At 48.9% G+C, this 23657-nt stretch overlaps 1 protein-coding gene across 1 annotated transcript in view; it reads right to left on the minus strand.

The window, feature by feature from the left end:
- Positions 1–23312, minus strand: part of CLMP (CXADR like cell adhesion molecule) — an 86883-nt gene extending 63571 nt beyond the window's left edge. The window contains exon 1 of the mRNA XM_083163512.1: positions 22688–23312. Within this exon, the coding sequence (XP_083019638.1) occupies positions 22688–23159 (472 nt within the window). The 5' untranslated portion in view covers positions 23160–23312. The remainder of the gene's footprint in view (positions 1–22687) is intronic.
- Positions 23313–23657: the final 345 nt, after the last annotated feature.

Genomic DNA, 23657 nt, shown 5'->3' on the forward strand with positions numbered 1-23657 from the left:
TGCATGGGCCTTAAAATAGCAATGTGCGTCGGCATGATTAAATATTTTACTTGGTGGCAGAGTAGCACTCTCTGCTGACGGCCAATAACATAGTAATGAGATTTGGGGAGCCTGCCCCCCCCCCCCCCCCCCCCCCAGTGACCTACAGATGACATTTACTCTTCTGAAGCAAGTGCAGCTAATGAAAGCAGGCTTCATTGTTTGCCCCATGTTTGTAGCTCGCCCCCTCTAGGAGGAACTGTGCAATTACAAGATGTATAATAGGCTTGGTAATATATTACATCTCAGGCCATCAGTGTCGGTGTGATCGGGACATGGGAAGGGCGAGATTCGTTTATTTGTTCTTTGTGTCAATTTGTAGATTTCATCACGTGGACTCCAAATTATTGTATCAGGTCCCCACGCAGCGGCTCGGGGGCCACTTTACTATTCCCTATCGGAGCCTACGTGGATGGTTAAAAAAAAGGCAAAAAACCCATGTCAGCCTTTTTATGTGTTGACCACCGCCAAGTTTTAACTTTTGCTTGTGTCGACCTGCGTCTGCAGTGGTGCATAAAACCCCTGCTATCCCCCCATGCCCACCCACCACGGAGCGAGGTGTGATACTGTACTGATGCTGATGAGTAATCTGATTCACCAATCGGGGATCAGCAAAATATAACATCAATCCCGACTTGGCGATCCTGATCATTTTTGCACAGAATTTGCAGCGCTAGATTGCTGTGCGTGCTGAATTTTGCTGATCGCCGGACCCAGTCATTGGCAGAACAGAGAATTGGCCCCATTGATGCCGATACCACCTAGTTCTACCCACTCAGCATGGCATCCGCTGTACTGAACGTGCATGCAACTCCTACTAGGAAACCAGTGGCAGGGCATGCTGGCATGTGTAGTTCCACAGCAGCTGGAAGGACCCTGTTATGGTATCGTTTAGCGAGTATATCGCTTTATAATCATGCCCAGGAACAGAATATAGTGCTGCCGGGGCCTTCGCTCTCGCTTCGCCCAATTATCCAGCACTTGTTGTACGCCCCGGGTCACTTCCACCCCACAAAGCATAATCATTGTTTCGGATGATCACATTTTAGCAGCATAGTACGACTGCAAATTGCTTCCTCCCTGAGGGCAACTGGATGGGTGCTTAAGTGGTTCTCCCTGGAGCCAGAGTAATGGCACAGCGGGTGCACTCGCAGGGAGGCAATTGTTCCGCCAGTGACTTCTTTTAGGGCAATTGAGGTTGACGTGGCTGCAGCTGAGACGGGTAAAGGCCGCAGTGTCAGCACAATGTGTCATCTCTCACAGGGTGAATCCCTAACTGCCATCACTATCAGATCCATCATCGGCCACTAACTGGTGTACTGGCTGCTGCCGTCTCCGGACTTACCGCTGTCACCGTGATCACAGCGTTATTCTGCAAGCCGTAACCAGGCTGCTACCAGGGAGGGCTTGTAGGAAGAGACTGGGTGGGGCTTACTAGGTCGACACCAAAATGTCTACATGCACAAGGCCAGCACTGGGAAAACTGTCGACACGGAAAAGGTCAACGCATGAAATGGTCAACATGAGTTTTTTACAGCTGCATATAGTGTATATAGTATGGCTGAATATAGCATGTAACACATCTGTATATAGCATGTAACACGTCTGTATATATAGCACGTAGCACGTCTGTATATAGCATGTAGCACAGCTGTATATAGCATGTAGCACAGCTGAATATAGCATGTAACACGTCTGTATATAGCATGTAACACATCTGTATATAGCATGTAACACGTCTGTATATATAGCACGTAGCACGTCTGTATATAGCATGTAGCACAGCTGTATATAGCATGTAACACGCTGTATATAGCATGTAACATGTCTGTATATAGCATGTAACAAGTCTGTATATAGCATGTAGCACAGCTGTATATAGCATGTAACATGTCTGTATATAGCATGTAACAAGTCTGTATACAGCATGTAACAAGTCTGTATACAGCATGTAACACGTCTGTATATATAGCACGTAGCACGTCTGTATATAGCATGTAGCACAGCTGTATATAGCATGTAGCACAGCTGTATATAGCATGTAACATGTCTGTATATAGCATGTAACAAGTCTGTATATAGCATGTAGCACAGCTGTATATAGCATGTAACATGTCTGTATATAGCATGTAACAAGTCTGTATACAGCATGTAACAAGTCTGTATACAGCATGTAACACTCTGTATATAGCATGTAACACGCTGTATATAGCACCGTAGCACGTCTGTATATATAGCACGTAGCACGTCTGTATATAGCATGTAGCACAGCTGTATATAGCATGTAACATGTCTGTATATAGCATGTAACAAGTCTGTATATATAGCATGTAGCACAGCTGTATATAGCATGTAACATGTCTGTATATAGCATGTAACAAGTCTGTATATAGCATGTAGCACAGCTGTATATAGCATGTAACATGTCTGTATATAGCATGTAACAAGTCTGTATATAGCATGTAGCACAGCTGTATATAGCATGTAACATGTCTGTATATAGCATGTAACAAGTCTGTATATAGCATGTAGCACAGCTGTATACAGCATGTAACAAGTCTGTATACAGCATGTAACACTCTGTATATAGCATGTAACACGCTGTATATAGCACCGTAGCACGTCTGTATATAGCATGTAACACGTCTGTATATAGCATGTAACACGTCTGTATATAGCATGTAACACGTCTGTATATAGCATGTAACACGTCTGTATATATAGCACGTAGCACATCTGTATATAGCACCGTAGCACAGCTGTATATAGCATGTAACACGTCTGTATATAGCATGTAACACGTCTGTATATAGCATGTAACACGTCTGTATATATAGCACGTAGCACGTCTGTATATAGCATGTAGCACAGCTGTATATAGCATGTAACATGTCTGTATATAGCATGTAACAAGTCTGTATATAGCATGTAGCACAGCTGTATATAGCATGTAACACGCTGTATATAGCACCGTAGCACGTCTGTATATAGCACGTAACACGTCTGTATATAGCATGTAACACGTCTGTATATAGCATGTAACACGTCTGTATATAGCATGTAACACTCAGTATATAGCATGTAACACGCTGTATATAGCACCGTAGCACGTCTGTATATAGCATGTAACACATCTGTATATAGCATGTAACACATCTGTATATAGTATGTAACACGTCTGTATATAGTATGTAACACGTCTGTATATAGTATGTAACACTCTGTATATAGCATGTAACACGCTGTATATAGCACCGTAGCACGTCTGTATATAGCATGTAACACGTCTGTATATAGCATGTAACACATCTGTATATAGCATGTAACACGTCTGTATATAGCATGTAGCACGTCTGTATATAGCATGTAACACGTCTGTATATAGCATGTAACACGTCTGTATATAGTATGTAACACGTCTGTATATAGCATGTAACACGTCTGTATATATAGCACGTAGCACGTCTGTATATAGCATGTAGCACAGCTGTATATAGTATGTAACACGTCTGTATATAGTATGTAACACTCTGTATATAGCATGTAACACGCTGTATATAGCACCGTAGCACGTCTGTATATAGCATGTAACACATCTGTATATAGCATGTAACACATCTGTATATAGCATGTAACACGTCTGTATATAGCATGTAACACATCTGTATATAGCATGTAACACGTCTGTATATAGCATGTAACACGTCTGTATATATAGCACGTAGCACGTCTGTATATAGCATGTAGCACAGCTGTATATAGCATGTAACATGTCTGTATATAGCATGTAACAAGTCTGTATATAGCATGTAGCACAGCTGTATATAGCATGTAACACGCTGTATATAGCACCGTAGCACGTCTGTATATAGCATGTAACACGTCTGTATATAGCATGTAACACGTCTGTATATAGCATGTAACACGTCTGTATATAGCATGTAACACTCAGTATATAGCATGTAACACGCTGTATATAGCACCGTAGCACGTCTGTATATAGCATGTAACACATCTGTATATAGCATGTAACACATCTGTATATAGCATGTAACACGTCTGTATATAGTATGTAACACGTCTGTATATAGTATGTAACACTCTGTATATAGCATGTAACACGCTGTATATAGCACCGTAGCACGTCTGTATATAGCATGTAACACATCTGTATATAGCATGTAACACATCTGTATATAGCATGTAACACGTCTGTATATAGCATGTAGCACGTCTGTATATAACATGTAACATGCTGTATATAGCATGTAGCACGTCTGTATATAACATGTAACACATCTGTATATAGCATGTAACACGTCTGTATATAACATGTAACACGCTGTATATAGGCTGTATATATCATGTAACACGTCTGTATATAGCATGTAACACGTCTGTATATAGCATGTAACACGTCTGTATATAACATGAAACACGCTGTATATAGGCTGTATATAGCATGTAACACGCTGTATATAGCATGTAACACATCTGTATATAGCATGTAACACGCTGTATATAGCATGTAACACGTCTGTATATAGCATGTAACACGTCTGTATATAGCATGTAACACGTCTGTATATAACATGTAACATGCTGTATACAGCATGTAACACGTCTGTATATAGCATGTAACACGTATGTATATAACATGTAACACGCTGTATATAGGCTGTATATAACATGTAACACGCTGTATATAGCATGAAACATGTCTGTATATAGCATGTAACACGTCTGTATATAGCATGTAACACGTATGTATATAACATGTAACACGCTGTATATAGGCTGTATAGTGCTGAGCTTGCTCTTACAGGCCAGAGCTGACCATCTGCATCTCCTCCTTACACTGAATTCTGCCTCCAATCAGCCCCATTGTGACGGCTGGAAACAGCAATATCGCAGAATGGTTCTATGCAATTATGTATTCATATGTAAATGTGGCCCGCCAGATCTACTGATGTACTGACCCCCCGGCCTACTCCCTGGTGCAGGAGAGAAGCAGCCTGGCTTATTCCCCGATGCAGGAGAGAAGCCTCCCGGACTATTCCCCTGGTGCAGGAGCGGAGCCTCCCGGACTATTCCCCGGTGCAGGAGCGGGGCCTCTCAGCCTATTCCCCGGTGCAGGAGTGGAGCCTACCGACCTATTCCCCGGTGCAGGAGCGGAGCCTCCCGGACTATGCCCCGGTGCAGGAGCGGAGCCTCCCGGACTGTTCCCCCGGTGCAGGAGCGGAGCCTCCCGGACTGTTCCCTGGTGCAGGAGCAGAGCCTCACAGCCTATTACCGGCTATCCAATTATAGCCCATTTTTTCTGGCCATAAATGTACCCGTTTCAGGCAACAAGACCCATGATCCGGGATATGCTCCCGATCTCTAGTGTTAAGGTGCCCACAGACGCTACAATTATCGAATGCGTTTTGTACTTTTTAAGCACAAATTGCATCTTATGTACAATTATTGGATGGTGTTTATGTTCCCCGGGAGCCCGATATTGTATGTCTAAAAAAGTACGTGCTGCACGTACTTTTTAGACTACATCTGAAATTTAACATTACAAACATGGGTTCATCACATGCATCCAAGTGCACATCTCATAGCAAGCTGGAAGAAAAATTGTATAGAACCATTGTACAGTCAAAAACGCATAGCACAGTACAATTGTAGCGTCTGTGGGCACCTTAACGCAGGGTACGCACTATGCGATATCGTTAGCGAGCGATGTCACCTGAACTCCCAAACAGACGATCTAGCGCTAAAACACTGAACGATGTCATGAACGATTTGCGGGAGCGAGCGCTAGATAATAACGTTACTGCGGCTCTGACGGCTAATCCCTGATATGTGCCAGGTGTTCGGGATCACTGGATATCCCCCGTCAAATCCATCAACACAAACTAATAGGATACCGCAGTTAATGCCATATTCCAATATGTGATCGCTGTATTGTAACCGCCTCTGTGACATGGACGGACGGGGCGGAGGCATCTGGCGCCCAGGGTAATGGGGGGTGTCTACCAAGGTACCCAGGAATGGCGAGGCCAAATACTGCAACACCGTCTTATTGGCTGTTATTGGAAGCCCGAGGATTATACCATAGTTAACAAAAATAATAAGAAAGCAGACGTGGGCCACAGTTGTGTGTGTGTGTGCGCGTGTGTGTGTGTGTGTGTGTGTGTGCAAAAGTAATATATAGCCGGACACCTTATCGAGCGGCAGTTATATAACATTACAAATGGTCTGCCAGGGGGTAGCCAGGTGCAGGAGGCCACCGCTGTATGTTATGGCTCTGAGCTGTATTATAAGCCAGAGCGTGCGGTGACACATGGAGACCACATTTATTATATACTTGCCAGCAAGCCGCTGTATACACACCTACATACATATATACCCTGCACATAATGTATAGAATATATATATATATATATATATATATATATATATATATATATATTTGCTTCAATTTTGTTTGCACGAACATACTGCTTATGAAATTAATCTGTATTACTTGGTCACAATTATCAAACAGACACAGGACCGGTGCTCCGCTACCTGGTCACAGCAATCATCAGAGACGCAGGACCGGTGCTCTGCTACCTGGTCACAGCAATCATCAGACAGACACAGGACCGATGCTCCACTACCTGGTCACAGTAATCATCAGAGACGCAGGACCGGTGCTCTGCTACCTGGTCACAGCAATAATCAGACAGACACCGGTCTGGTGCTCTGCTACCTGGTCACAGCAATAATCAGACAGACACAGGACCGGTGCTCTGCTACCTGGTCACAGCAATAATCAGACAGACACAGGACCGATGCTCCTCTACCTGATCACAGCAATGATCACACAGACACAGGACCGATGCTCCGCTACCTGGTCACAGCAATCGTCAGAGACGCAGGACCGGTGCTCTGCTACCTGGTCACAGCAATAATCAGACAGACACCGGTCTGGTGCTCTGCTACCTGGTCACAGCAATCATCAGACAGACACAGGACCGGTGCTCTGCTACCTGGTCACAGCAATAATCAGACAGACACAGGACCGATGCTCCTCTACCTGATCACAGCAATGATCACACAGACACAGGACCGATGCTCCGCTACCTGGTCACAGCAATCGTCAGAGACGCAGGACCGGTGCTCTGCTACCTGGTCACAGCAATAATCAGACAGACACCGGTCTGGTGCTCTGCTACCTGGTCACAGCAATCATCAGAGACGCAGGACCGGTGCTCTGCTACCTGGTCACAGCAATAATCAGACAGACACAGGACCGGTGCTCTGCTACCTGGTCACAGCAATAATCAGACAGACACAGGACTGGTGCTCTGCTACCTGGTCATAGCAATTATCAGACAGACACAGGACCGATGCTCCGCTACCTGGTCACAGCAATTATCAGACAGACACAGGACCGATGCTCCGCTACCTGGTCACAGCAATTATCACACAGACACAGGACCGATGCTCCTCTACCTGATCACCGCAATGATCACACAGACACAGGACCGATGCTCCGCTACCCAGTCACAGCAATTATCAGAGATACAGGACCGATGCTCTGCTACCCGGTCACAGCAATAATCACACAGACACAGGACGGGTGCTCCGCTACCTGGTCACAGCAGTTATCACACAAACACAGGACCGATGCTCCGCTACCTGGTCACAGCAATTATCAGGCCGACACAGGACCGGTGCTCCGCTACCTGGTCACAGCAATTATCACACAAACATAGGACCGATGCTCTGCTACCTGGTCACAGCAATTATCAGGCAGACACAGGACCGGTGCTCCGCTACCTGGTCACAGCAATTATCACACAGACACAGGACCAGTGCTCCGCTACCTGGTCACAGCAATTATCACACAGACACAGGACCAGTGCTCTGCTACCTGGTCACAGCAATTATCACAGACACAGGACCGATGCTCCGCTACCCGGTCACAGCAATTATCAAACACGGGCCACAGCAGGCCTACGTCGTATGTTCCCCCCTATTGCCACCCAATAAATGAGGGCCACTGGGGGACTACATGTCCTCCCTGGATCATACTTTAGCTGAATACAAGCACATAGCTGACAGATGAGGGATGCATTGTTGTGTGCCCAGGCTGCTGCTGTCAGCCATGGTAGCAGTCATCACTTCCCTCACTGTCTGCTGCCTCTTCTCACCTCCCATCCCCGCTATACTTCTCCACCTCGTTAGTTCCCAGCGCCATGCAGCGCAGCGGCGGTCCCTAGTGACCCCTAACAAGGCCACCTGTCACACGAGGAGAGCGACAAAGCCTGCGCTGCTCTATAGAAATGTCTCCCTGTCACAGGACTGCCATAGACTATCCGTGGCTTCACCTCGTTACTCTCTGCGTCTCCTATGGACGATGGAAGGAACGTTACATAAGGCTGAGGACTGGCAGACACAAATGTCGGGGCTGGCTGAGGTTGCAGCCTGGAGTCGGCCTTCTGGTTCCTAACTGCATAATCTATCACACACAAAGTCATTTTAATGTCACAACATTTTAATGTCACTGCTTTGCTAATGTCAGTGCCTCTGATTCTCTGTTTAGTGCAGATTCCAGCGTTCCTCTCCCAAAGGACATTTTAGGAACGTTACAAATATATTCAATGCAAAAAGTCTGATCTTTCTCTGCAGAGCATCGCCCAACCTCAATCTGTGTCTCTGCGTGGGCTCTGCAGAGCATCGCCCAACCTCAATCTGTGTCTCTGCGTGGGCTCTGCAGAGCATCGCCCAACCTCAATCTGTGTCACTGTCTGGGTTTGCAGAGCATCACCCAATCTACCACTGAGTCGCTGCATAGGTTCTGCAGAGCATCGCCCAGTGTCAGAGTGACGCCCGGGAATACCAGTACACACCGGAGAACATGCAGAGATTAGCGCTCGGACCCATGCAGGTAGGTCCATGCGCTAATTGGGGGTCCAACTGCTACAAGATTAAAATTGAAACCCCTAAAACCTAAAATACTCATGTTAACCTTTTTATGTGTCGACCATTTTTGTGTCAATCTTGTGCATGTTGACCTTTTGTGGCCAAACTAATTCCCTCCCCTAAAAGTCCCTACAGAAGCCGACTGCCACTGTGCACCAACTGACCCCCCGATCCCCCCAGCTCTGACCCTACAGAAGCCTGCTGCCACTGTGCACCCACTGCCCCCCCAGCTCAGTCCCTACAGAAGCAGACTGCCACTGTGCACCTACTGACGACCCCCCCCCCCCCAGCTCAGTCCCCACAGAAGCCGACTGCCACTGTGCACCTACTGCCCCCCCCAGCTCAGTCCCTACAGAAGCCGACTGCCACTGTGCACCTACTGACCCCCCCCATCCCCCCAGCTCAGTCCCTACAGAAGCCTGCTGCCACTGTGCACCCACTGCCCCCCAGCTCAGTCCCTACAGAAGCCTGCTGCCACTGTGCACCCCCCCTTCCAGCTCAGTCCCTACAGAAGCCGACTGCCACTGTGCACCTACTGCCCCCCCCCCCCACCACCACCACCCCCGGCTCAGTCCCTGCAGAAGCCTGCTGCCACTGTGCACCTACTGACCCCAACGTTCGGTCCCTAAGCCTGCAGCCACTGTGCACCTACTGACCCCCCTGGCTCAGTCCCTGCAGAAGCCTGCTACCACTGTGCACCCACCGCCCCCCCCCCCTCCAGCTCAGTCCCTGCAGAAGCCTGCTGCCACTGTGCACCCACTGCCTCCTCCCCCCTCCCCCGGCTCAGTCCCTACAGAAGCTGACTGCCACTGTGCACCTACTGACCCCCCATCCCCCCAGCTCTGTCCCTACAGATGCCAATTGCCACTGTGCACCTACTGCCACCCCCAACTCAGTCCCTACAGAAGCCTGCTGCCACTGTGCACCCACTGCCCCCCCCCCAGCTCAGTCCCTACAGAAGCTGACTGCCACTGTGCACCTACTGACCCCCCCCCCCAGCTCAGTCCCTACAGAAGCCTGCTGCCACTGTGCACCCACTGCCCCCCCCCCCCCAGCTTAGTCCCTACAGAAGCAGACTGCCACTGTGCACCTACTGACCACCCCAGCTCAGTCCCCACAGAAGCCTGCTGCCACTGTGCACCCACTGCCCCCCCCAGCTCAGTCCCTACAGAAGCTGACTGCCACTGTGCACCCACTGCCCCCCCCCCCAGCTTAGTCCCTACAGAAGCTGACTGCCACTGTGCACCTACTGACCACCCCAGCTCAGTCCCCACAGAAGCTGACTGCCACTGTGCACCTACTGACCCCCCCCATCCCCCCAGCTCAGTCCCTACAGAAGTCTGCTGCCACTGTGCACCCACTGCCCCCCCGGCTCAGTCCCTGCAGAAGCCGACTGCCACTGTGCACCCACTGCCTCCCCCTCCCCCCCCCCCCCCCCCCCCGGCTCAGTCCCTACAGAAGCCTGCTTCCATTGTGCAGCTGCGAAATGTTACATAGGTGACTAATAATAATCCCAGGCACATTTGCTGACATTACACTGCGCGTCCCCAGTAAGAGAGTCCGGAACTAATGGGGTCTGTATGAAGAATTCATAGCGCCATAACAATAGCGGGTGAATATGTGATGGAGATCGGTGCGTCGGCTGCTTCGTGAGGAGTTGACACTTTTCTGGATTTTACAGTCTACTTCACTGATAAGTGTAACTGCTCCGGCTGCAGAATTCCTCAGCGGAACATGCAGAGCAAAGGCTTTGGGTTCTGCAGGCGACGAGATCCCTTCCTATAAATGGTCATTAAGGAAGACACGTCTAGCTCACTCTGTAAATACTGATGTGGGCTGCCGGCCGGCTGGGGGCGTTCATCCCTGGCCTGGCGCCAGCGGATACACAACCCCATCAGCAGCTCATCTGTAAAACAGGTTACACAACAGTCTGCTCCTCCAGAATGACCGTCCTGCACCACATGCCGGAGAATCTCCATGTAAGGCCACAGATATATCTGCACGGGGTAATGGGGCATTGGGCCACCAGTTACAGCCCACTCCTTGGCCACAACATCATGGCGGCTCTGCCACGGCGCCCAGAGCTAGGAGCACAAGCCGTATAGTTGAGTGCCATCCTGGCTAGATGGTAGTTACGCCTGGGTTCACATCTGGTGAGAACATTTTATTGACCGTTTGTCAGGATCTGGTGTATTGAATGGCCGCTCATACAGACTCATTTGCATAAGGTGCCTAGTAACAGGGGAAGGAAACGGCCCAGGATATTGTACACTATATAATGTACACAGAAGGATTTGGCCTCAATTCCCCTCATTTTGATGCAATCTCGCCCGATTGTATGTAAATTGGGTACGTTTTAGATCCGATCCGATGCGCGTCCCCGCTGGTCATTTGGTCAGTTTGGAGATCCTACCTGCTGCAGTCAGGATTTGTAAAAGATCCATTCAGCTGGGCACAAATTGTGATCGGATCGTGTGCGGATCGTGTTCTCCAACAGATGGTGCGACCATCGTACGATCCTGATCGTTCTGGTGTGTACCTCGCATTACACCACGACTGTTATTTACAAATGCAGAAGCTACACGCCGCATATAATACATAATAGTAGGCTGTTTTAGCGGGGCTCTGCGCCCTGCCCGGGTTTTAAAGGGCAAAATGCACCCTGCCCCTCTAACAGCTCCCCACTAAAACAGCCTGGTGCCTGCCCGACTGCTTGCACGGGGAAGCCCAGTACCACCTTAGACGGCGATGCCCGTCACTTCCCCGGCATCATGGCACCTTCGCCCCTGTAGTGACGGCATCTTCGGCAGGGCCGGGCCCGCCCCCTGTAGTGACAACGGCGGCCGGGCCCGCCCACTGTAGTGATGACGGCGGCCAGGCCCGCCCCCTTTAGTGACGCCATCGGCCCGGCCCGCCCACTTTAGTGACGTCGGTGGCCCAGCCCGCCCCCTTTAGTGACGTCGGCGGCCCGGACCGCCCCTTTAGTGAAGTCGGCCGCCCGGGCATGATCCTTTTGTGACGTTGGTGGCCCGGACCGCCCCCTTTAGTGAAGTCGGCGTCCCGGGCATGCCCCTTTTGTGACGTCAGCGGCCCGGGCCCGCCCCCCTTTAGTGACGTTGGCGGCCCGGACCGCCCCCTTTAGTGAAGTCGGCGGCCCGGGCATGCCCCTTTTGTGACGTCGGCAGCCCGGGACCGCCCACAAGTGTAGAGTCGGCGGGCCCGGACTGCCCCCCCCGGCGCCCTGCCCGACCAAAACCCTAGAGTGAACACTAATAAATGTATGCAAGGAGTGTCACACCCACGGACTTCCCTCATCAAAATATTGCCAGCTGAGCAAAAGTCTGCGCCCCATCTGTGTAAGAAACTCTATATAGTAGGATGGCAGTGCCAGCGATGACCCATCTCCACCCCTAACCCTTCCTCTGTTATCACCATCTCAGGGTTCCATGACAGCAACAGAATATGAAATAACACTTTTTTGTATAATTTAAACCAAAAGGTAGTTCCTGATCTCTGCGGCACCGCTTACGTAGCGTAATCGTCCCCTTGCGGGCCACAGTCCGGGCGCGGTGGCTCGCTCCGCTCTGCTTCACTCGCCACAACTTTACTAAGGACAATAGATTGGTGGCGTGGAACCAGGGTGGTGAGCAAATTGCTTTCAGAATAGCAGCCGGACATAACTGGTGTAAAGATGAGGAAGTACCAAAAATAAAAGTTATTTGGGGAGAAGTTTTTAAATATATGTTATTTTTTTAAATGTAATCTATTTTTCAACTATTTATTTCCTAAAGAGTGTAAGCCTGCGATCACATTCCGCTCACCGCTACGTCTGACTGCCATGACCCAGTCTTCTTGTGTTACAGGTTTGTATTGTAAAGCACTATGGAATAGAAGTAACCTATTATTATTATTATTATTAAAGCCTACTTAGAGAAGTGCCAGAACCGGGCGACACCAGATCCGCCAGCTTTATCACCATAACCACGTAGAAGGTACATTGTTATACCTGACCTTGCTTTTAGAGGGCAGGAGTCTGATACATAGAGTCATCCTTGGCGCACACATGACTCCTACTGGGTTTGGGAAGGCAGCGCGGGATTGATTTGCCCCTGAGCGCTGCGCTATCCTAGGGACGCCTCCATAGCTGTCACAATGCATCGCAGTCTCGCTGCTGGAACGTCGGGGAACTGACAGCAGGAGAAATGTTTTGTCAACAAAATTCTTCTTGTCCAAATATTAAAATGAGTTTACACCGAAAACAGATTCTCCGCAAAGATTCCCCTGATGTGTTTTACTATTTCTGCATCTTATGTCCATAAAAAGCTTTTCCTCTGAGAGGAGACATCTGCCGCCATTATCCCATGTAAGCCGCAGTACTGACGCCACCATGGGACCGGGGCTATAAGGTAAGTACATGCATACACTGTCCCTGTCCGCCATATAATCACACACCACTGACCTCATTACCTGCAACACATCAGTAAGGATCACGGGAGCGTGCAATGCCCAATATACGGCTAATGTGTTATTACCAGTTATTTATATAGCGCACACATATACCGCAGCGCTGTACAGACTATTATTACCAGTTATTATATAGCGCACACATATACCGCAGCGCTGTACAGACTATTATTACAAGTTATTATATAGCGCACACATATTCTGCAGTGCTGTACAGAGACTATTATTACCAGTTATAATATAGCGCACACATATTCCGCAGCGCTGTACAGAGACTATTATTACCAGTTATTATATAGCGCACACATATTCCGCAGCGCTGTACAGAGAATATTATTACCAGTTATAATATAGCGCACACATATTCCGCAGCGCTGTACAGAGACTATTATTACCAGTTATTATATAGCGCATACATATTCCGCAGTGCTGTACAGAGACTATTATTACCAGTTATAATATAGCGCACACATATTCCGCAGCGCTGTACAGAGACTATTATTACCAGTTATTATATAGCGCACACATATTCCGCAGCGCTGTACAGAGAATATTATTACCAGTTATTATATAGCGCACACATATTCCGTAGCGCTGTACAGAGATTATTATTACCAGTTATTATATAGCGCATACATATTCCGCAGCGCTGTACAGAGAATATTATTTCCAGTTATTATATAGCGCACACATATTCCGCAGCGCTGTACAGAGACTATTATTACCAGTTATTTATATAGCGCACACATATTCCGCAGCGCTGTACAGAGACTATTATTACCAGTTATTATATAGCGCACACATATACCGCAGCGCTGTACAGACTATTATTACCAGTTATTATATAGCGCACACATATTCTGCAGCGCTGTACAGAGACTATTATTACCAGTTATTATATAGCACACACATATTCCGCAGCACTGTACAGAGACTATTATTACCAGTTATTATATAGCTCACACATATTCCGCAGCGCTGTACAGAGACTATTATTACCAGTTATTATATAGCGCACACATATTCCGCAGCGCTGTACAGAGACTATTATTACCAGTTATTATATAGCACACACATATTCCACAACGCTGTACAGAGACTATTATTACCAGTTATTTATATAGCGCACACATATTCCAGAGCGCTGTACAGAGACTATTTTTACCAGTTATTATATAGCGCACACATATACTGCAGCGCTGTACAGACTATTACCAGTTATTATATAGCGCACACATATTCCGCAGCGCTGTACAGAGAATATTATTACCAGTTATTATACAGTTCACACATATTCCGCAGCGTTGTACAGAGACTATTATTACCAGTTATTATATAGCGCACACATATTCCGCAGCGATGTACAGAGAATATTATTACCAATTATATAGCGCACACATATTCCACAGCGCTGTACAGAGAATATTATTACCAGTTATTTATATAGCGCACACATATTCCACAGCGCTGTACAGAGAATATTATTACCAGTTATTATATAGTGCACACATATTCTGCAGCGCTGTAAAGAGAATATTATTACCAGTTATTTATATAACGCACACATATTCCACAGCGCTGTACAGAGACTATTATTACCAGTTATTTATATAGCGCACACATATTCCGCAGCGCTGTACAGAGACTATTATCACCAGTTATTATATAGCGCACACATATTCCGCAGCGCTGTACAGAGAATATTATTACCAGTTATTATATAGCGCACACATATTCCACAGTGCTGTACAGACTATTATTACCAGTTATTTATATAGCGCACATATATTCTGCAGCGCTGTACAGAGACTATTATCACCAGTTATTATATAGCGCACACATATTCCGCAGCGCTGTACAGAGTATATTATTACCAGTTATTATATAGCGCACACATATTCCACAGCGCTGTACAGAGAATATTATTACCAGTTATTATATAGCGCACACATATTCCGCAGCGCTGTACAGAGACTATTATTACCAGTTATTTATATAGCGCACACATATTCTGCAGCGCTGTACAGAGAATATTATTACCAGTTATTATATAGTGCATACATATTCCACAGCGCTGTACAGAGACTATTATTACCAGTTATTTATATAGCGCACACATATTCCACAGCGCTGTACAGAGAATATTATTACCAGTTATTTATATAGCGCACACATATTCCACAGCGCTGTACAGAGATTATTATTACTAGTAATTATATAGCGCACACATATTCCGCAGCGCTGTACAGAGACTATTATCACCAGTTATTATATAGCGCACACATATTCCGCAGCGCTGTACAGAAAATATTATTACCAGTTATTATATAGCGCACACATATTCCGCAGCGCTGTACAGAGACTATTATCACAGGTTATTATATAGCGCACACATATTCCGCAGCGCTGTACAGAGACTATTATTACCAGTTTTTTATATAGAGCACACATATTCCACAGCGCTGTACAGAGATTATTATTACCAGTTATTATATAGCGCACACATATTCCGCAGTGCTGTACAGAGACTATTATCACCAGTTATTATATAGCGCACACATATTCCGCAGCGCTGTACAGAGAATATTATTACCAGTTATTATATAGCGCACACATATTCCGCAGCGCTGTACAGAGAATATTATTACCAGTTATTTATATAGCGCACACATGTTCCACAGCGCTGTACAGAGACTATTATCACCAGTTATTATATAGCGCACACATATTCCACAGCGCTGTACAGAGATTATTATTACGAGTTATTATATAGCGCACACATATTCCGCAGCGCTGTACAGAGACTATTATTACCAGTTATTTATATAGCGCACACATGTTCCACAGCGCTGTACAGAGACTATTATCACCAGTTATTATATAGCGCACACATATTCCGCAGCGCTGTACAGAGAATATTATTACCAGTTATTTATATAGCGCACACATATTCCACAGAGCTGTACAGAGATTATTATTACCAGTTATTATATAACGCACACATATTCCGCAGCGCTGTACAGAGACTATTATTACCAGTTATTATATAGCGCACACATATTCCACAGCGCTGTACAGAGAATAGTTGCACACTCACATCAGTCCCTGTCCCAGTGGAGTTTACAATCTATATTCTCTACCACATGTACACGCGCACACAGACATTTTAGGGCCTAACTAGTTAAAAGCCTGTCACAATGACGGCTTCTGCAATGTACCATATCCAGCAAGTTTGAAACAGATCAGTGTACCTGTAAAAATTGCTTTCACTTTCTGTTATGTTGTAGCACACAAAGGAATAATTTGGTCTGTCGAGTGGCCACCGGTGCTACTTCACCTCTACATTGCTGCTTAGAACGTGCTGGAAAACGCGCATATCTGTCAAAATGGTGGAGCAAAAACGTTCCCACCAAAAGTGTAATACTAGTTCAGTGCGCAGAGAACGCGTCCTTACGGAGAGTGGGAGAATAAGCCCCTTCCGTCCTTTCATCTCAATTCCAAATAGGAAATGCCGTTCCTGTACCACACCGCAAACTGCGCCCCTTCCGACGCCAGCAGGAGCCCATGTGCAAAGCGGTGCTTCTCCGTTACACGTGCCCCGTGGTGGATGCCTACGTACACACACTGAGGCATAGCGCTTCCTGCGCCCCGTAAATAACCTCAGCCCTCACCCCAATATAAACCTATACACAATCCTGCGCCATCCGTAGTTGTATCACTCTGAGAACCGGAGAGGACGGAATGGAAGTGCCACCCTGGTGCCAGTGCTGCGCCCACCGTCCTGGGAACGGAAAACTGGTTCAGTAGTGTCTCCCACAGCGATAACCTGCCGGTAGTGTATCAGTCTGGACCTTCCATGCAGTGTACCAGGCCGCTCCCTCCATGCAGTGTACCAGGCCGCTCCCTCCATGCAGTGTACCAGGCCGCTCCCTCCATGCAGTGTACCGGGCCGCTCCATCCATGCAGTGTACCGGGCCGTTCCCTCCATGCAGTGTACCAGGCCGCTCCCTCCATGCAGTGTACCAGGCCGCTCCCTCCATGCAGTGTACCGGGCCGCTCCCTCCATGCAGTGTACCGGGCCGCTCCCTCCATGCAGTGTACCAGGCCGCTCCCTCCATGCAGTGTACCGGGCCGCTCCCTCCATGCAGTGTACCGGGCCGCTCCCTCCATGCAGTGTACCGGGCCGCTCCATCCATGCAGTGTACCGGGCCGCTCCCTTCATGCAGTGTACCGGGCCGCTCCCTCCATGCAGTGTACCGGGCCGCTCCCTCCATGCAGTGTACCGGGCCGCTGCCTCCATGCAGTGTACCGGGCCGCTTCCTCCATGCAGTGTACCAGGTCATCTATTAGAATGAACTTAGGTCTACAGTCATTAGGTCGACCCCACTAGGTCGACTGGCAGGAAGGTCGACCTGACTTAAGGTCGACATGGGCCAAGGTCGACATGACTTAAGGTCGAATTTGCATAAAGGTCGACATGAGGAAGGTCGACTGGTCATAAGATCGACATGGGGTTTTTCACTGTTTTTTGAGCTGACATGTGCCGACAGGCGGTATTTCATGCCCTACCATCCGCTAGGGTGTGGAGGAGGTCATTAAAGCTGTGGCGAGCGAAGCGAGCGATGCGAGGGTCCGATTCTCATTGCCAACTGTGTCCATGTCGACTGTGTCGACATTCGGATAAAAAAAAAAACAGTGAAAAACCCATGTCGACCTTATGACCAGTCGACCTTCCTCATGTCGACCTTTATGCAAATTCGACCTTAAGTCATGTCAACCTTGGCCCATGTCAACCTTAAATCAGGTCGACCTTCCTGCCAGTCGACCTAATGGGGTCGACCTAATGACTGTAGACCTAAGTTCATTCTGACAGATGTACCGATTCCGTACCAGGCCGGTCACTCCATGCAGTGTACCGGACCGCTCCCTCCATGCAGTGTACCAGGCCGCTCCCTCCATGCAGTGTACCAGGCCGCTCCCTCCATGCAGTGTACCGGGCCGCTCCCTCCATGCAGTGTACCGGGCCGCTCCCTCCATGCAGTGTACCGGACCGCTCCCTCCATGCAGTGTACCGGGCCGCTCCCTCCATGCAGTGTACCGGACCGCTCCCTCCATGCAGTGTACCGGGCCGCTCCCTCCATGCAGTGTACCGGACCGCTCCCTCCATGCAGTGTACCGGGCCGCTCCCTCCATGCAGTGTACCGGGCCTGCTGTATGTATTGCAGGTTGGTTTTCTGCCAGCGCCTGATTATGATAATCTTACTATTATCGGTGCAGTCAATGAGAGGCTGAGCTCATTCTGTGGACGGCTGCCAGCGCTGAGACCTAATCACGATAAAACAGCTTTATGCATAGTGGGGAGAAGCTGCCGGCACACAAGTCGACGCAAATAAGACCAGCGATAAATCATGAAGGGGGGGTGGGGGGATATATTATCATTTCTAGTTGCTGGGGTCTGCAGTGATTCACTGACAATAGAGACTCTAGAAGGACACTTACGTCACCATATCAATGTGCTGTGTGTCCTGGCCTGGTCCTTACTGTGCTCTATCCATCCCTACTCTGAGGCAGGTAGGTGCCCGCTGGCCTGGAAGGCCCTCCGCACTGCAGTGAGCCCTCACAATAAGGTTCCTCCTTGGTCACCTGCCGATAGATAACCCAGCAAGCACCGGCTTCTGCGCTTTCCTATATACCCCCATGAGAAGCTGGCACAGTGCCCCACATAGACAGGACAGGTAATAACACGACCCAGGAGTGACGTGTAATCTGTTTTACGTCGGCAGATTTCCGACTACAGTTTCTGATTTGCAGATAAAACACACTATCAGCATTTTCCTCTGGGGTAGGAGCGAGACCAGCACGAGGGGGCAGATGACCCAGGTGGGCGCCGGCGGAGGCATCTGCGGCCCAGCTGGCCAAGGAAACATTTGTAAGGAAAGTAAGCGGGCCAAAGCCACAAGCTAACGCCAGGCAGACGCCCCAGCCGAGAACAACATCTGCAATGAGGTCACAGAGTAACTCGGCGACACGGCATACCTTTCTCCTGAATCAAACCAGACCAAACTAAAAGCATCTTGAGGATTTGTGCACAGTTCCGTCATGAGGCTGCAACATCCTGCCTTAACCCTTACCGCCACGATGTCAGGGACACAAAAAGACAGAACAAGGCAGCGGAGAAGATGGGGGATCGGTGCAAGGTGGCAATCTGGTCGCATGCGGCTGTCGTTCCACCGACTTCTATATTTCTGCCGCGCATGTCAGACGCAGGGTTCCCAATCGCACAGAATAAATGCATTTCTACCGGGTGGCTTTATTTATTTTGCTTTGGGTTCTCGGGTTTTGCAGAAAGAATCTAAATGATGGTTCAGCGTTAAATCCGTAATAAGTTACTGTAGGTATTCCCAATAATCCCTCTAATGGCTCTAGTTGTGCTTCTGGTGACGTTCACAGTCCCCTCTCCTTGTGTTCCGTTCCCCACCTCTGGGAGGAACACGGCTGTGTGAGTGATACGTGTCCAATCGGCGCTAGTTTCCGGAAGGACGGGTTGAGAAACTCCGGGTGTGGAGCCATTCTATCTATCATTGTTTTCATATAACATTTGGGTTAAAATAAGCATATTGTACAGTGTGAGATGTTATATCAGCTGTTATATGACAATTTTCTACAAAGCAGTGACTTTTCTACCAAAGCTGAGTGACATCACAAAGGATGTCTGTGATTTGAGATAGTGAAATAATTAGCATGCTGAAGTAAAAAAAAAAAAAAATTCACATCTTGACTACATTTTTCCATTGCTATCTATCTATTGACTATGGGAAATCCATTTTGTCCACCAGTAGCCGCTATGCAAGGACTCAAAGGCCCTGTGTCTTTGGGATGCAGTCAACAGTTATGTTGACACCAGAACAAAGCTAGTTATAATGCCAACATTGTTGAAATGTCCACATTGATCATGTTGGCATTTGTAGAAATCTGACATCTGCAATTTCCACATGTGAAATGCCGACATTCTGCATAGTGCCGACATTAGGATTAGACTGCGGGATGAGGGGCTAGCGTACTGGAACTCCGCATCACCGGGCATCGCTGAGCCTGGACGTTGTGTGCACCTCCTAAGCTGAACAGGGATGTGATTGGCTGGAACCCACTGGATGCTGACATGGTCAATGTCAACATGCTGGTCTGTCGGTAAGAATGGTATTATGTGCTGTGGGGGGCTAATATGATGGTTCTCTAGGTTATATACAGACAACAGCATATATGTAGGTGGGTATTCCGCAGTAAGTAGATTATTGGCCAGCATGGCGAGTGTCACGCTCCGTGTACATACAGTACCCATACACACGGATATGGCACATGTATCGCTACACTGTATCCGCTGTACAGCCCACACAAGGCACACACAGGTGGTACGGCGCCTGTGCCCTGCTGGCACTATGTGCATTGTGATGGGTAGTACCTGCCAGTGGTTACATGTCTTCCCACCTTATCTATATACAGCCAGTGGGCACTGTACCCACCAGATATATACAGTGACTGCTGCCTGGCACATGCGGAGAGTTTTGGGCACACACTGGTGACCCACATGGAATATGTGGCTGTATAATACACTGGTGACATTCCCAGGTGCCAACTCCCGATAGGACCCGGCCAGGGTGACTGTGCCCTGATCATACCCTGTAACTCCATCAGTGGGTAGCAGTCAGCCAGTGGCACCTCAGTGGGGGTGTAGTATGTGTATGTGGCAATAGGAGGCACAGTGAGTCCGTCTCCCCGTCCTCAGCTCACTATCATGGTCCTGGCTGCACACTTTATCTCTCTCCAGGCGGTGTTACCCCCATGTGAGTCCATCTCCCCGTCCTCAGCTCACCTCTCCCTAGGCTTTGCTTCCTCTCCCCCAGTATGAGCCTGTACTTTATCTCTCTCCAGGCATTGCTACCTCTCCCCCAGTATGAGCCTGCACTTTAACCATTTCAGGTCCAACATCTAGTCAGGCTCAACAGCCCTAGCGCTAGTGCCAGATGCAGTGGAGCCACTTTATATAAGAACATTAACATCGTTCAACATTCAATGTCATTGTACTTATATGTTAGTAGGGCGCCCACAATAGTAATTACGCTCATACCCCACTATCCACGTCGGCATGGAGTTATACGCGTGGGGACGTGCAAAACTAAGCAAATAGCTTAGTGGGCGGCCAAATAACATATAAGTACCTAAAAAAAATTACAATTAATTTATACATTTATCTAGACTTTTAGAGACAAGTCGCTAGCAAAGCGCTACCTCTCCCTCAGTGTCTGCACTTTACCTCTCTCCAAGCTTTGCTACCTCTCCCCCAGTATTAACTCTCTCCAGGCTTTGCTACCTCTCCACCCAGTGTGAGCATGCACTTTACCTCTTTCCTAGCTTTGCTCCCTCTCCCCCAGTATGAGTCTGCACTGTACCTCTCCCCCAGTATAAGCCTGCACTTTACCTCTCTCCCAGTATGAGTCTGCCCTTTTATCTCCCCCCCCCCCACTATGAGCCTGCACTTAACCTCTCTCCCCAGCCAGTGTGAGTTCTTCCCCAGCTCCCCATCCATTGCCCTCCCCCCAGTATGAGCCTGCACTTTACCTCTCCCCAGGCTTTGCTCCCTCTCCCCCAGTATGAGCCTGCACTTTACCTCTCTCCCCATTATGAGCCTGCACTTTACCTCTCTCCCAAGCCAGTGTGAGCCCTTCCCCAGCTTCCCTCCATTGTCCTCCCCTCTCCCACTAGTGTAAGCCTGCACTTTATCTCTCTCCTGGCTTTGCTCCCTCTCCCCCAGTATGAGCCTGCACTTTACCTCTCCCCCATTATGAGCCTGCACTTTACCTCTCTCCCCAGCCAGTGTGAGCCCTTCCCCAGCTCCCCTCCATTGTCCTCCCCTCTCCCACTAGTGTGAGCCAGCACTTTATCTCTCTCCTGGCTTTGCTCCCTCTCCCCCAGTATGAGTCTGCACTTTATCTCTCCCCCAGTATGAGCCTGCACTTTACCTCTCTCCCCAGCCAGTGTGAGCCCTTCCCCAGCTCCCCTCCATTGTCCTCCCCTCTCCCCCCAGCACATCTGTTTCCAATCTACGCCTGTTCCAGACACACAATAGCCCTATGTAGTAACCTGCGGGCATTGTGCACATGATGCCCCCTCTGTGCCCCCCATGCCCGGCACTCTCCGGTGCATGCAGACAATAGCGGGTACTCACCCAGGAAGGAGCGCAGCAGTGTTCGCATCTTTGTGCATAGGTCCAGCAGAGGAATGTGCGGCTGGCGGGGGCAGGCGGAGCTCACACACACAGCAATGGCAGCAGCAGCAGCAGCCCGGCTGCACAGTGGGGAGCAGCGCTCAGTGTAAGTGCAGGCAGCATGATTACTTCCATGTGTCAGCTCTGGAGCCCAGTCCCCCCCTCCTCCCCCTGTGCCGCCTCCTGTGCCGGTGCAGTCCCCCCTGGTGCCACCTCCTGTGCCCGGCTGTGCAGGAGGAGAGGGTCCCCGTGTAGAGCAGGAGTGAGCACACACAGCACATGGCTGAGCCCCAGACCTGCTCCTCCCAGCACCAGTCTCCTCTCTGCTGGGAGCCGCCAGTGGCGGCAGGAGGGATGGAGGTACCCCCTGTGCCCGCACACTGTGCTGCCACCCATGGGGTACCACCTGACAGCATCCCCTGGGGCCCCACATGATGGAGCACAGGCCGTTCACACTACACTGCAGCGGGGGAAGGAAGGTGACAGCTCCTGTGCTGCTAATGCTGCTCTGCCAGGGGTCTCTCTGACAGGTGTGTCTCTCTCTGCCAGGGGTCTCTCTGACAGGTGTGTCTCTCTCTGCCTGGGGTATCTCTCTGCCAAGGGTCTCTCTGACAGGTGTGTCTCTCTCTGCCAGGGGTATCTCTCTGCCAGGGGTCTCTCTGACAGGTGTGTCTCTCTCTGCCAGGGGTATCTCTCTGCCAGGGGTCTCTCTGACAGGTGTGTGTCTCTCTGCCAGGGGTATCCAGGGGCGGATTGGGAATTAAAACCAGCCCGGGAAATATCTTGAAGCAGCCCTAATGGGGGGGGGGCCTAGCATTATGGGGGTGTGGCCTATTTCAATGAGGCCACGCCCCATTTTCGCCGCTGTGGGGGCATGGCTAGTTGCTCTCCGAGCTGCTGGCTATGTCCCCAGCCCCTCAGGCTGCAGAAT

This window comes from Crinia signifera, chromosome 19 (assembly GCF_055691185.1).
Source record: "Crinia signifera chromosome 19, ASM5569118v1, whole genome shotgun sequence".
NCBI classification, from domain to species: Eukaryota; Metazoa; Chordata; class Amphibia; order Anura; family Myobatrachidae; genus Crinia; species Crinia signifera.